This window comes from Atta cephalotes (assembly GCF_000143395.1).
Source record: "Atta cephalotes unplaced genomic scaffold scaffold00024, whole genome shotgun sequence".
NCBI lineage: Eukaryota > Metazoa > Arthropoda > Insecta > Hymenoptera > Formicidae > Atta > Atta cephalotes.
Window position 1 is genome coordinate 1,569,934 of NW_012130088.1, and position 16,255 is coordinate 1,586,188.

Consider the following 16,255-nt stretch of genomic DNA (forward strand, 5'->3'; position numbering starts at 1 on the left):
ATATATATATATATATATATATATATATATATATTATAAGTAAAAACGTTTTCAAAAGATTCAACATTCAGTTTTTAACAGAATTATACCTATATGATTTTTTTACCTAATATTCTCTTCTAATTATTCTGCATTAAAATACAGTAAAAAATTAATAGTTCACAAGATATTTTGTGTGTGTGTGTGTGTGTGTATTTTATTCTAATACATTTATTATTTTGACAATAAAATAAAAATATTTTATAAACTTTTTATTTTTGATAACCATACCTTAATATTCTTATGTATAGAGTAATGAGATGAATCATTTGAAATTTGCCAGAAAAACACATATTTCTCATGTAAAACATATAATACTCTTTTTGACTACCTATTTATTCTTTATTTCTTTTTATCATCTATTAATTCTTTTTGTACGAACAGAAATTATACAACGGAAAAATATATTATATATGGACAGGGTTGGGTAGTGCTCAGTTAAAAAGATAAAAGTTAAGTTAAAAAGTTACAAAGTTAATTAATTTTAATTTAATTACAATTTAGGCTCTTAATTTTTTAACTTTATTTATTTAGTTACATATTATTCATAACTATTAATTTTTTATTTAATTTTTTTGAAGTTAAATTTCAGACATGATACGCGGTAGCGATAGATTTAAAATGAAGTAAAAATTGCAAAAGTGAGCAAATTTATTAGATGTTGACCAATGAAATTATAAATATTCTAGTAAATTTGCTCACTTTTTTCATCTCATTTTAAATTACATAATCGATTTCCAGATTTCAATCTGTCAGAAACTGTGTATTTTAATGTCTAGTTTCTAATAAGTTGAAATCTATTATTCCTTATTATTAAAATATAACACATCAATACTATCTTCAGCTCACGTTGACTGGCTGTTCAGTGCAAGAAAAATTTTGAAATGGCTTTATTACTTATATTTAATAAGTATATGTGAACAAAATATTCAAATACAGTATACATAACAGTCTATGTAACAGAATATATAAAACATATAAATAGAATATAGAGTATTTTCTAAATAAAGTATATATTTGTCACTTCCGCTATTTGTAAGACTGAAATCCTAAAATCATGAAATTGAAAAATATAAAAAAAACAAATTTAACTTTTAACTTTTCAATTACTTTTTTTATTAACTTAACTTTTAATTCAATTAATTTCATTATAAATTAACTTGTATCTTAACTAAATTAAATTTTCAAGATTGTTAACTTTAATCTAACTTAAAAAAAAATTAACTTACCCAACATTGTATATGGACATATTTTATATGTAAATATATGTATAACATACATTTATGTATATATTTTTTATAAACAAATTTTTTTTCCAGGAATGGTGTTCACGAACTGCAAATACGTGCTCAATAATATTTGCATAACGAATACAAAATATTGTTTAATTCAAATAAATCTAGCGATATCTTATAGCTTATCGTGCAATTGAATCATATCATGCTGAATTTATTGCGCAATAAACGTTGTGCATCTCCAAATTCAATTATCTATCGTGTAAAGTTAAAGATATTTTTTTTAAGTATTAAATGTTGAGGGAGTCTTCAAGAATCATCTATCGATTTGAAAGATCCTTATAAAGCCGCATTCGAATATCGCAATATCATGTGTACAACTATTAAGCTTATTCTTTTTAGTTGAAATTTTTTGCACCAGTTCATCTTTCTTCCTTTTCTCTTCAGAAGGAAAGAAGAAGAAGAAAAATGAACTGGTACAAAAATTCAGCCAAAAAGAAGCACAGACCTATTCTTTCACATATCCAAAAGTCAAGGTGCATTTGACTCGTGCATCAATCGCATTATCAAATAGATTTCTTTATCCCTTTTTATTTCAGATTTATTATATAATTGCACAATGTGTATTTGTGATAATATAATATATGTAATATATTAATACATATTTTCAACATGTATCTTCCATGCACGTCTATTATTATAGGTGCACGATCTATTTATAATACATATAATGTTTATTCAAAACATTTTAGTTAAACTATAACTAAAAAAATTGAATTTCATAAAAAGTAATACGCATTTATTACATATTTGCATTTAAATATTCAGATTAATTTTTTTTTGCACAAACGTATTAAACAACATTGCTTTCGTAGTGCGCAATTGCGCACTAAATAAAAATATATAATTGCGTTTCAATAATTAATAATTATTTTTTATTTCCCATTCAATTAAAATACCAAATGATTGTTGAACTGATTGAAATATTTTGCGACGATCTCGAAGTACGTATAAAGAGTTTTATAATGATTTTATGTCTTGATGTAAAAATATTAATTTTAAGAATCAACATCACGCGGTTTAAAAAGTTCAACTTCAAAAAAATGAATCGGACTCCACTGAGCGTTCTGTAGCAAGAAAAGATAAAAAGAAATGAGATTATTGAAGTGTCACAGTTCTGACCTTAATATTATCTTTCAATACATCTATTCAGAGACGGCTCTATCGTCATCCAAACAGTCTCGATAATATAACTTAAAGTAACATTAAGTATAGAAAACTCTTAATCCCTGAATGACTCATTTCGTTTATGCGAAAGAATATTTCAAGTTTGCCAATTTTTTCTTCACCAGCTAAAGACGGATGTTTGCTGTCTTTTTTTAATTTAATAGTCATCTATTGGGTTGTCCGGAAAGTTCGTGCCGACTACCCTATATAATTTAATAAATGCATACTAAAATTTAAATCTTCTGCGTTTCAACTTTCCTTCAACATCGGCACGAATATTTATTACTTATTTAGTAGAAACTTGAAACGACTCGATCAACGTTTACACGGTAATAGTTAATGACTGTTTCTATCAACATAAATTAATTCCAACTTATTCATCTTGTTTTAGTTTTAAAAGTTAGAAAAAGATAAAAAATAAAAAGTGTTCCACACTATGTTGCAAACACTCCGTCGTTAATCGCTTAATGTAATAGTCAAGCATCAATAATTATCATTGACGCTTCTGATTGGCTATTGGTTTTGCGAAATATTGCGACAGATGATAGGATATTTATGATTGTAGAACGCCTTTAAATTGTATGAAGATTAAAGTTAATCTACATAGGAAAGAGAATAACAGATATATATATATATATATATAAAAGCTACCTTTGGTTTGGATTTTAGCACTTTTAGCGATTCTTTCTTTATTTTATGTTTAATGATAAAGACAGAATGTGATAATTAAGCGCTTAAAGCGCGTAAGCGTCCAAATTGAACGCAGCCAAAGTAAAAGCATAATAATGCGATAATATCAATTTTTGCAGATAAACAAAGGCGAAGTTTTTCAGAGACACAAGTCATCAATTTTTGAAATTTTCGGGATAATCTCATCAGCTTACAAATTACAGACTACGTCCAAAAAATATCTCTATATTCTTTAGACGTTCCTAGAATATTCCTTAGAAAAAGTGTACCGTATGGGAATATATACTGTTTATTGCGCAAAGTTAAACAATCTATTCATAACTTTCAGAATACGTAATGATCGTTCCCATTGTGTCACAGTTAAGATGAATTTGAATTTGAATATCTTTATGTACAAATCGATTCATTGGGATTCTTAAATAACTGTATTTGTATTCTTGATGAGTTAATCTTTCATTTTACGACAAGTTTGTAATTGATTGTATATAATTTATTAACAAACATGCAATGAATAAAATTTTAAAATATTTATCTTCTATAAATAGCAAAAAAAATTTGACAATTACATTTTCCCTTTATGTTCATAGTAGAATTTTTTTTTTTTTGGTATTTATTCTCAACGGAGCGAATTTATAACAAAGGCGCGTATTTCTTCTTAGGAAAAAAATATAAAATATATTTAGGTATATCAAAAAAACTAAACAATATTTTGATAATATTTTGAAAAAGACGAAGGAATATAAAGGTTTCACAAATTTAAATTGAAATGTTCGAATAAGTTTTATATACCTTGGAATTAAATTGTAAAGAATGATAATTCACTAACCTTCGATATATTTCCTCAGAGTCTCAATGCCCTTTTTCACGTTCTCCTCAGTTTCCCTGAGTTCTTTTTCGGCTAGAGCCCTGGCTTCGGGCCCGGGTGGATCTAATAACAAAGTGAAAGACATTTTCACGATCTGCTTCTTTTTTGTCTTCCCGTTGCTCCTTTCTCGATCTCGCGCTGTGCTCAAACTGATCACTGAGGAACGTTCCCGGCAGGACAATCATCACTTATCTACAGCCACCACCACCCAAGGAGAGTATCTCTTATGTATCATCCACGGGACAATCTTTGACCGCTCAAAGTCCATGTCGGTATTCCGTATCTTCCGCGCTTTTATTCAAACGAATATCGATTTTGTATCTATTGATTATATAGATACATCCTAGCTAATAAATTTGTGGTCTTTTTGATTTGTGATCAAAGAAAAATTTTAATATCAAAATGAGGACAACGTAAAATAACATCACTTTGCCATCTGGAACATTTATCTTTGTTCATTAATTATTCAAATTACTGAAGTAATTATACTGAAGTAATTATACAATTATACAAATTTCTGAAGTAACATCTTATCTTAATCGACTATTTTGTTTCAATATTTTTTAGAAGAGAAGTAGAATAGAAATTACACGTTATTCAAAAAACTCATTTATTCTCAGCTTGACCGATAAAACTCTTATCAGAGATCACGCAGTCAGTTTTTTGTCGCATCTTATTTAAAGATGACTTGTGAGAAATAATGGATTGATTATTGAAGAAAAAGATAATAGTAATGAGTGATAAAATATTATAAATTTAATTCGTTTACTATATTTACATAATTAGATTAGTTTTTATTCACTTTTTTCTTGAAGAACACATATTTAATTTTCTTTACTACGTAAACATAAATCTATTAATTTGGCTACTTTTATTAATGAAGATGATAGTAATATGAGAGATATTTTTTGCGGAAATTTTTGCGAAATAATTTTTTTGCGACAACTTCATTATGAATACTGAATACTAATAATATTCGGTCTTCTTAATCGAAATTGATTTAGAGAAGGAAAAAAAGGGTAATAATCGGCAACAGATCAATAGATTATGAATAGACTTTAATTCGTGTAATTGTTCTTTGAAAACTATTGTTTCTCGACATTTATTATCGCACATCGATGTTAGTCGAAACTGATTTGTTGACGTGCTAAAGAACCAAAGAAAGATAGATTAACTGTGAAGATAAGAAACAGAATATGATAGTCAATAACAGATAATGAATACACTGCGTATTAATTTAAGGGACCCTAATTTAAAGCTCAGAAATAAAGCAAATATTGAAATTTATTTTTCACTCCAACTCCTCTTCAATATATTTTAGAAACGTACATATACATTTTATATATGTATATTTAACAATTAAGTATAAATTTTTTTTAAAAGATTCTATTAAAAGAGTTATACTCCATATGGATAATTCTAAAAAAATTGATTAAATTATTTAATAATGATTTTATCTACACACTTTTTTTATTGAATTTATGAGATGTAATAAGCCTAAAATATTACATAGAAATGTTAGTTTTATCTATATATTTATAAAAATAAAAACAACCAGACAAAGAAATAATGTGATAATAAAACAATGATAATACATATAATAATAATATAATGATAATATTGGAATAATAAAAATAAATGTATTAATTTGATAAACAATAATATGATAAATGATAATAAAAAATAAAAAATTTTAATACATTAAATGAAAATTTTACGATAATATAATGATTGTATTATGATAATATAAGTAAAGTTTTTAATCTAAAATGCGATATGATGATTTTTAACAGTTATGAGTAATCAAAATCAAAATGTTCTTATTTAACGTGCAATAATTCAGTAAAAAAAAATCTTAGGAACTTTTTTAAAAAAACAATTTTGTCGGCAAAATTTTAAGCTTTCACTTTAGAAAGTTGAAAATTTTTGCAAATTTCTTTTGAGCACGAAACAGGCCCACAAAGTAAGAAAAAAATTTCCCTAGATAGTTTTCTTATATCAAACTTACAGAAATTCATAAGACAAAATGACATTTCAAAAGTGATTTTAGATATTAATTTTTTTTTGTATAAATTTAAATCTCATAATTTTTAACGAAATTACAGCTACTTAAAGTTCACAATACTACAAACTTTTGTTCTATTGTAATTTAATAATTTAGTATTATTATAAGAGAGAAACTAACTTAACTCTATTCACAACAAAATTGTATAATTATATGTCTTTATCTATTGTAATAAACTAATCAATATGGAAATTGTGCAAATAAGTCTTAATAAACATTACTTTCTTGTATTTTTCCTTTTGTATTTTTTCTTGTTAATTAGTTTCCGAATCATTATAAATATTATTAGTTTTATTTTGAACATATCTAATTGTAAATGATTCTGAAAATATCATATTTTAAAGATATGTTGAAATATCTGTGCATAATATTTCATTTTAAGATGTTTTAAAATAATGCCAGTATACTTTTATTTATTTTTGATATTAGAGAGTCTTAAGACTCTCGAAATAATTATTTTGTCACTTACGCTTCTTACGCTTAAAATAATGCCTTAAAGATATTGTAAATGAGATATAAGATACTTTATAAAATATAGAATATCTTTGACAGTATTCGTAAATCCGATCTTATACATATATTTAAGATAATCTTATTTACAATTCCAGTAAACGAGATTATTGAAATCGATTCAAATTTTCAGAAATACATATTCGCGCAAACGTAAAAATAAATTCTTTTTAATTCAAATGCACTTTTATTCATTTATTAAAATTACATGCATATAGACAAATATATTTCTACGTCTTTCTAAAAATTTAAAAATCAGCTTTTTTGTGCATCGTGAATACTGCTTAATCCAAAACAGTTCTCAATTCTAAACAAGAAATGTAGTTTTTCCAGTTGAATCCAATTAAATCCCATTAAATAAAAAACTTTTTTTTATTCAATTAGGTAAAAAATTTTATATGAATAAATGTGTATAAACATACATAAATATTCATAAACATCTATAATCATATATGAAATACCATACATGTTTATACATCTCTATTTCTTTTGTCAAAATTACTTTTTAGTGTAACAGAAATAATAATAATAATAATGTAAAAACATTAAAAATAAATAAGGGTTTTCACATACTATTTGTTTTAAAAAAAATCAAATTTGAATAAATGTAAAATATTACTTATATATAATTATATATATAATAAAATTATATAATAAAATTATATAATAAAATTATATAATATATATATAATAAAATTATGCATGATTGCGTATGAGGAATTTTTTTTTACATTTTTCGAAACTTGTTTTTTTTCTGAAACGAACACTGAGAAAATTATTTCCTTTAATTATTTTTAGTGTTTTCACATTACTATTATTATTTCTATTATAAAAAGTAATTTAAAAAAGAAAGAAAACATGAGTTGACATATTTTGAGGAATTTTTTTTTACATTTTTCGAAACTTATTTTTTTCTGAAACGAACACTGAGAAAATTATTTCCTTTAATTATTTTTAGTGTTTTCACATTACTATTATTATTTCTATTATAAAAAGTAATTTAAAAAAAAAGAAAACATGAATTGACATGTTTTGTATATGATTATACATATTTATGAATATTTATAACTGCATTCAGTATCTGAAACTGCAAGTCGGAATGCTCTTATAGCATATGTCACGTGCACTGTAAAAAAAGAGCACTCCAATGCCTCAGATTTGCATTGCTGAACATAGCTAATGTTTATACCTATTTACATATTCATGTATGAAAAATATTTTATATTCCGAGAATATTGGATTCAAAATTAATGAACTTAAAATATACATAAAAATTTCAATCCATTTTAATCCATATTCTCAATTATTAGGAATATATCTGAGAAAAATTACTTTTTTCTCTATTGTATTCAATTAATAATAATTTACATTGTTTATATTACAGAAAAATATTCATGTAAAAATAATATAAACAATTCGTATAAATGTTATCTTGAAATTTATGAAACACTCTTAGATTATTATACATATAATAAATAAATAAAATTAATGTTGCGATAAAAAATTTACCAATTTAATAATTATCATACGTCGGAACTATTATCGACTGTTTTATAACGTAGATACTTTTCTAATAAATTTCTAGATGACGCTTTAATAACAAAATATGGTTCAAAAATTCGTTTCATTCGGTTCCAAATCATAAAACAATCATCATACTCCAAATGATATGAAATGATTGAAAATTGTATGGCGTGCTTTTTTTGGAACATTTCGTACTAAGCTCAACAGAAAAATATTGATATTACTAAAAAAAATTTGCATTACATTTTCCACACGTAAAACGTAATAAAAGTAAATTATTTTTCGAAAAAAAGGAATATATAAGAAAAAAGTTTGAACTGAGAAAACTGAAATTTAAAAGAATAGCGACAATATCTTCAGCGATAATTATTTCAATCTAAATGCAGGGAATGCATACTCAAGAAGGGACAAAATTTCTGTCTGCGCTTTTTCCGCTTTTCTTTGCTCCCGTAAAATAAAAAAACCCGAAAAACGAATCCAGTATCACGGTGGTGGAAGGTGGAGAGCAAAGGGCAGCAATGCAATGCGTCGCGGCGCGGCGCAGCGTGGCGCGCCTTCTGGTGTGTCGACTGGTGTGGTGTCAGTGGTGTCCACTGGTGTCGACCGACCCGACTGCACCGCATCGTAAAGCACGACGTGGCGCGACAGACAACATACGGGGTGACCTGCATTCGACATGTTCCATCGGCGATGCGGCTACCGTATCACTCTCAGCAACAACAGCAGCACCGCCACACGCAATTTTTCCGAATACGATTTCGGTCTGGTGTTCAGCGCCGAGCCGCTCCAGGATGACGAGCTGTTTGAAGTCACCATCGACAAGAAGGTATACACGCGCGCACATATAGCTCCTGCGAGAGAACCGCCCGTTCTCTGTGGATATTCAATAGCTAAGGCTCAGCCTGAACAAGAAATATCAAAACATGGAATATATAATTACACGCACACTGTGTTTGTTGATAAATAAATATCCTATGTTATTTATTTCGTGAACTAATACTTGTCATATATTCATATTTATACTCATATTTAATTTAATTTCAGTCTAATATGTCTATTAAATTAAATATTTAATTTAATTTCTTTCAGAGATATTAGATCTGTTCTTTTCATCTGAACTTCTTATACGCAGTTCGTTTCTTTTTTTTCCCTTATGAAGAAAAAAGAGAACAGTGCAAGAAGTTTCAACTGAAAAGAACAGGCTTATTGACAAATCTGTGTATTATATGACAATTCTGAGATAATTATGTATTAAAGTACACTTGCGTTAACTTTGAAAATGGTATTGCGCAGATCATATCATGGTGCGGTAGCATAGACATTGGAGTGACAGAATGCGATCCCGAGACCTTAGTGATACCACCCTGTGCCACAAACCTTTGTCATGGATCTTGGATTATGACCTGCTCTGGTATAATTCACAATGGAGATCGCATCGTGGAAACGTACGGAGCAGATCTTAATGATCTAGAAGAGGGGAACACTTTGGGAGTCATGCGAACGTCCAATGTAATTTATAATTATATATAGCCCATCATTTATATTAATCATTTTACATGAAAATTAATGATAATCTTATAATTGTAGAATGAACTAGTATTCTACATCAATGGTGTCTCACAAGGAGTTGCCGTTAGCAACATTCCAGAGCGTATTTTTGCCGTTGTAGATATATATGGCGATTGTATACAAGTCAGCGTTACTCCGAAACTCGCTAGTTTGTGTAATGTGCCGAAAGACGAAGTTGAGATTAATAATGATTATGCTGCGGGGGAAACTTCCAGTTCTTCAACTACTAATCTAGTCGCTAACTTAAATGTTAATCTAAGTGTTAATGTAAACGTTAACTTACCGAAAAATCCAACTCCCGCTGCTATAAGAGAGGATAAATTGAAGTTTCATGAGAGAGTCGGCTCGTTGGTGAAACTGTCTAATAATGCCAGAACCGCCGAAAGGCGGAGGCCACTTGATGAATTTAACAATGGTGTTGTAATGACTCACAGGCCACTGCGAGATAACGAACTGTTTGAGGTAAGTATTCGGATATAAAATCAATTACGAAAGAATATTTATATATTAAATTGCAAAAACAAAATCATCTAATTCTTACATGTTTATGATTCTATAACAAGATTATTTATAACAATAAATGAGATATTAAATATTGTGAATATACAGTTGAATAGAAAAATGTCTTAAGTAGTCTCAGCGATCATTTCTGTGCACATTTTCTTTGAAATACTAATACTTAGCTAAATAATAGTCTTTGTTCTGTTCTTTTTTAAATATACATCTTTACAAATACTTTCTAAAGATATTAAAGTATTTGAAAGAATTAATTATTTTATATATTTTTAAAAATAATGAAAATTAACTTAGGATACATAAACATTCCATCGTGTAGAACGAAAAATTATCATAAATGTCAATAAGGGTTAAATTAAAACTGAAAGTACTAATAGTACTATTATAAATTAAATCGATGCAATTTAATAATATTGCATCTAATAAACATTTTTTAAAACTGACTTGTTGCGAAAAATATCAAAAATCACTTATTCTTTTTCTACAAATTACTATGTTGCAGATACGAATAGACAGATTAGTATACAAATGGTCAGGAAGTATAGAAGTTGGCGTTACTACTCATAGTCCTACAGCGCTAGAATTTCCAGCAACGATGACTAATATGCGTTCGGGTACAACGATGATGTCTGGCTGTGGTATTTTAACAAATGGAAAAGGCACGCAACGGGAATACGGCGAATTCAATTTGGATGAATTAAGGGTACACTAAGGCCAAAATTATAACACTGAACATCTTTATTTAAATTTATTTTTCTCTTCAAATCATTATTTTTACATCATTATATTTCTTAGGAAGGGGATCGTGTGGGAATGATTAGACAGAGTAATGGAGATCTTCACTATTTAATAAATGGTCTAGATCAAGGTGTTGCTGCTAAAGTACCGACAAGTGTGTGGGGCGTAATAGATCTTTATGGAATGACCGTGAAAGTAACCATTGTCGATCGCGACGAAAGAGAAGAACAGAATCTAGTCACTAGGAGAAACACATTACAGCTACAAGGTCTAGATAGCGAAGGTAATGCTTGTACCAGATTTCTGGCAAGTTTTAGAAATAAAACCTGCTATATTGTGATACACATAAATTTTATAGAAGCTGGAGAAGAAGAACTTCCTGATAGACTGATGTTTCATCCCTGTTGTGGCACACATGCCGATGTGATCAACAATGGGCGTACAGCGCATAGACCTAAGTAAACATTCACTATATCCGACTTATTTGAAATTGCATGCGTTCCATATATATTACTCGCGTGATTTTTTGATATTGTATGGGATGTTTCTGACACTCCAACATATATCTCAATTTTTATTGCTCTCTTTAATGAGTTACAATTAAATAAAGATAGTTTTTGTACATCCTCTAGATATAGATAAAGGTAAATGTATAATATTTTAAACAATTTGTACTAAATATAATAATATGTATAAATAGCATTTATATGTTTAACAAATTTATAAAGCTGAAATGCCCTAAACATCCTACACGAGTAATATAATAAATGTTAACAAAAAGATATAAATTTTTTTTCGCAGCGCCATAGACGATTTCAATAACGGCGTGGTATTAACTTCGAGACCGTTAAAGCCGAACGAGTTGTTTGAAGTCAGACTGGATAAAATTGTCACAAAATGGGCTGGTTCTATCGAAATAGGAGTCACCACGCATTCTCCTACAGAATTGGAGTTTCCGTTTACTATGACAAATGTGAGGTAAGACCACGCGTCAATCTCAAGCAGTTTGCCACATGGTTATTGCCACCGAGTTGATGTGTGCGGTAAGTTGTTTATCCGCTTATGTTCTTGCTCGAAGGCGGCTCGTAACGATTGCAGATCTGGCACGTGGATGATGACGGGCAACGGCGTGATGCACAACGGTACCACTATGATAGATCAATATGGTCAGAATTTGGACCGTCTGCAGATCGGTGATCGCGTAGGCGTAATGAGGAAGGATAACGCGACGCTACACTTCTACGTGAACGGCGCCGATCAGGGTGTAGCCGCAATGAATGTACCCGAGAGAGTCTATGGAGTGATTGATCTCTACGGGCAAGCTGCTCAAGCCACCATAGTCGACAACATGGACTTTTATAGTCCGACCACGAACAATTCGAGTTTTAGTAATACTACGTTGTATAGGTACGATTTCTTCTGACATTTCGACACATTAATGGTTTATCGCAATTTATCATCGATTCGCAGATGATTGTGTAAATTTATTGACAGCGATCTAAGGTTTCATCACGTGCATGGTAAAAACGCGCGGATTACGAACAATGGTTTAACGGCGTCCAGGCCGCGAGCTCTAGGTGAATTCAACGAAGCTATTGTGATTGCGAATCGCGCACTACGCGACGGTGAAATGTTTGAAGTAACGATAGATAAGATGGTTGCTAGATGGTCCGGTGCTATAGAAGCAGGTAATTGTTATCTGAGTTGTCATCAAATATAATAAAATAAGTTAAAAAAAGATCTACAACGGAGCTGTATTCGATTAAAGTGAATCTTGTTATTTAATAATATTTTTACAATTTTCAATTGCATGAACTAGAAATTTTGTAAAAATATTATTAGGCGTCAAGATCTTTGAGGAATATAACTATTCTCTTGTATTAATCACATATCAGTTAATTTTTACTTATTATAAATATAATAAAAATTTTTCTATATTATCTTTCACAAAACTGCTTACAGGAGTTACTGTGATAAGGCCTGATGAGTTAGAGTTTCCATCTACTATGACAGATATCGATCACGATACGTGGATGCTGTCTGGATCGACGGTGATGCGCGACGGCGTAACGTTGCGTAATAACTACAGCTGCGATTTGGATAAATTGATTGAAGGTAACCGGATTGGAATGATGCGGTGCTCGGATTCCTCTCTACATTATTTTTTGGATGGAATAGACCAAGGTCCCGCCTGTACTGGTTTACCGCCGAATGTTTATCCAGTAATCGACTTATACGGCCAATGTGCACAGGTATATATATCTGTCCGATGATAACAATTATGTCTCAGCGTATTAATTCCAAATAATATATCTCATCAGGTGACGATCGTATTACCAGAGCGCAGGGATCCTCTGACGCAACAATACTTACCATCGGAGAACAGTATTAGTCAACAACCAACCTCGGTAATTCAGCCTCAAGTGCAAACTGAAATTCTGCATAAGTTCCACGAGTCAGTCGGACTGAACATTCAATTAAACAGTGACAGAATAGTGGCGACAAGATGCAGAGAGTACAATAACGCCGTTTTGTTAAGTGAGGCAGCTCTAGAAAATAACGAGCTCTTCGAAATCGCTATCCAAGAAGTGGCGCGTGAGTGGAGCGGTTGTCTGAGAACAGGTGTCTTGAGTAACGAGACAGGCAACTGGTTGACGTCGATGAACCTCGTACCTGGTATGACATCCATTCCTAGCGATGCCTGGTATCTGACGGGCAATGAGGTAAGACATATGGGTTTTACGCTTTCTTCAAATTACTGTACGAGCTTGGATTGGTTGCGAGTGGGCGACAAGATCGGCGTGAAACGCACTCACGAGGGCAACCTGAAATTCTATGTGAATGGCGAAGACATGGGCGTAGCTGCGTCCGACGTGCCGGAGATGGTGTACGCAGTGATCGAACTCTTTGGTAGTACCGTGGCTGTGAATATCACCAGCAGCAGACAGCAGAATCCCGCGATATCTCCGAACGCTAGTTTAAGGCTGCAAGATTCGCTGGAATTGCTGTTGGATCCAATGCCGCCAAGAAACGATGCGGGAATGGATACATCCATTGATGTATCCGAGGGGAAATTGATTAACGAGACGACGCTCACGCCAACGCAAGTCACCGCCACCGGTTTGACCGCTAGCGATGGAGATTGGAGTTATGAGTTCCATGAGAATCACGGCAGGAACATTCAGCTGGAAACGAAAACAATTGCCAAGCGAGTAGCTAGTTACAATCAGGGTGTGGTGATGTCCAGTCGTCCATTGATAAAAGGCAAGCCGTTCCAAGTTAGAATAGAGAAACTGAACGAACGGTGGGTATCGAGTATCCTCTGTGGTGTTTCTTGCATATCGCCGGAGAAGCAAGCGAGCTTCCCGTTAACAGCGCTTGGTTTTAAGAGGCATTCATGGATTATCTGCAGCGATTGGATATTTCACAATGGCATGAGAGTGAAGACGAAATATGGCGTCGGCTTAGAAAATCTTCAATGCAACTCTAACGTGGGCTTGCTTATCGATGAAGACAATCGACTACACTTGTTCATCAATAGCATAGATCAGGGAGTGGCCGCGACCGATTTGCCACCGCATGTCTTCGCTGTAATCGACTTGTATGGGCAGTGTGAGCAAATATCCATCCTAGGAATCAACGAAGAGCCTTCCTATTCGAATGTCACAATTGACAACGCGCTCGCAGCTCCTATTGAGTGTGCGAACGTGGAAACAGAAGATGTAGAGAATTCACGTGAGAAAGCTGATTTGGAATGTCACGAGAAGGAGAACGCAATGGCGACAATTTCATCGGATCTCTCGCCATCTTCGACATCACCTAGTGTGCCGAGTCAATGCAGTTCAAACGCTAAAGATGGCAATTTCGAGACCGAGTACTCATCCTTTGGTAGCAACAATAGCACGAATGTAGCAAACAATAGCATTGTAGGCATCAAAGCGGCATCGAGTATCGACAGTAATAACTCAGACTCGGGCTCGGAGCTCAACAACGATACGCGAAGCGCCAAGAACAAAGCGTACCTAGACAACGTTGTACCTACGTTGAACAAGCAGCCTGAGAATAATTCGAGCGAATCGAATCTCGACACGGAAAATCATGCCCTATGTACAAATGTAGAAATAAACAACGCGACTAATATTAATATACAGAAAGGTATGGTCGCCAGCGCGAGTAATATGACTAGCTTGAACGCGGCAATCACCGCGACGAACGCTAACAATGCGATTAACGAAAGCATAGCGTCCAATAGTCAAGTCAATACTATAAGCAGCACACAACAGAACAATTTGTCGGATCTTCCTAATAATACTTGCTCCGGCTTCCACGAATCGCGGTCCTACGCGAGTCGGGACAACATTCGTGACAATTCCTTCAACGGGAATATACTTCCGAGCCAAAACACGACGATCAATCAACGGGATGTGTACAATGCATCCTCAATACCATATGTTCCATCGTCGTTACCGTCCACTCCACTTGAGTCCACCATCGTCGTGTCGTCCAGAAAGTGCGATTACTTGAAGGCGTGCATGCAGCTAAAGAAGTCGCTCGTTCTTCCAGACGAGTTTTTCTCTACTGACGAGATACTATGCTACTGTAGCGTGTGCTACAAATTGGACGGTGACAACGCGACTTGCAAAAAGGGCGAGCCTCCGGCGGAATTCGCGATACCAGTCGGCTGGGCCAGGTTCCCATTAAAGCAGAGCATCAATGCCAATCAAATCCCACAAAGTACGACAGACAAGTGGCATGTTGCGTTCTACGGTATACGTCTAGACGCGATAAGGTAATGCGATGAATCATCTTGGAACATAGAACCGGACTGAGTATTACGGTGCTCAAGGCAAAAGAAAAAAATGCGTCCCTTAGTAACAAAAAAATATTTCTCTTATGGCATGTAAAATATAATAAAAAATAATATTAATTAGTAATACTTAATATATCGATATTAATTTTATAGAAATACAGATTATGTGTATGTTGTGTATAAATTAATGAATCCTAGTTATTAAATTACAGTAAAATTAATTCTGGAAAATATTCACGGAAAAACTATTTTTTTCATTTAAAGTACTTTTTATGCTTTGATAGCCGTGAAATTGTCAATTATTTTCAAGATTTATATCCTTATATATATATATATATATATATATATATATATATATATATATATATGTGTGTGTCTACTTATTATTATATACTAGTAGACTACTACGAACGGACGTAGTTATTAATATATATAGTTAGTTAGTAAATAAATTAAATATATATAAT

General features: G+C 31.7%; 2 protein-coding genes across 2 annotated transcripts in view; one reads left to right on the forward strand and one right to left on the reverse strand.

Moving 5' to 3' along the window:
* The window catches only part of LOC105620053 (alpha-tocopherol transfer protein-like), a 13,037-nt gene extending 8,896 nt beyond the window's left edge, over nucleotides 1–4,141 (reverse strand). The window contains exon 1 of the mRNA XM_012201563.1: nucleotides 4,018–4,141. Within this exon, the coding sequence (XP_012056953.1) occupies nucleotides 4,018–4,141 (124 nt within the window). The remainder of the gene's footprint in view (nucleotides 1–4,017) is intronic.
* Nucleotides 4,142–8,831: 4,690 nt separating this feature from the next.
* LOC105620142 (neuralized-like protein 4) lies at nucleotides 8,832–15,771 on the forward strand. Its single transcript, XM_012201650.1, has 11 exons — nucleotides 8,832–8,981; nucleotides 9,449–9,664; nucleotides 9,743–10,186; nucleotides 10,743–10,943; nucleotides 11,036–11,255; nucleotides 11,337–11,436; nucleotides 11,780–11,956; nucleotides 12,077–12,385; nucleotides 12,473–12,666; nucleotides 12,941–13,230; nucleotides 13,300–15,771. Exons 1-11 carry the CDS (start codon nucleotides 8,832–8,834, stop codon nucleotides 15,769–15,771), a joined length of 4,773 nt encoding a protein of 1,590 aa, XP_012057040.1.
* The last annotated feature ends 484 nt before the right edge of the window (nucleotides 15,772–16,255 follow it).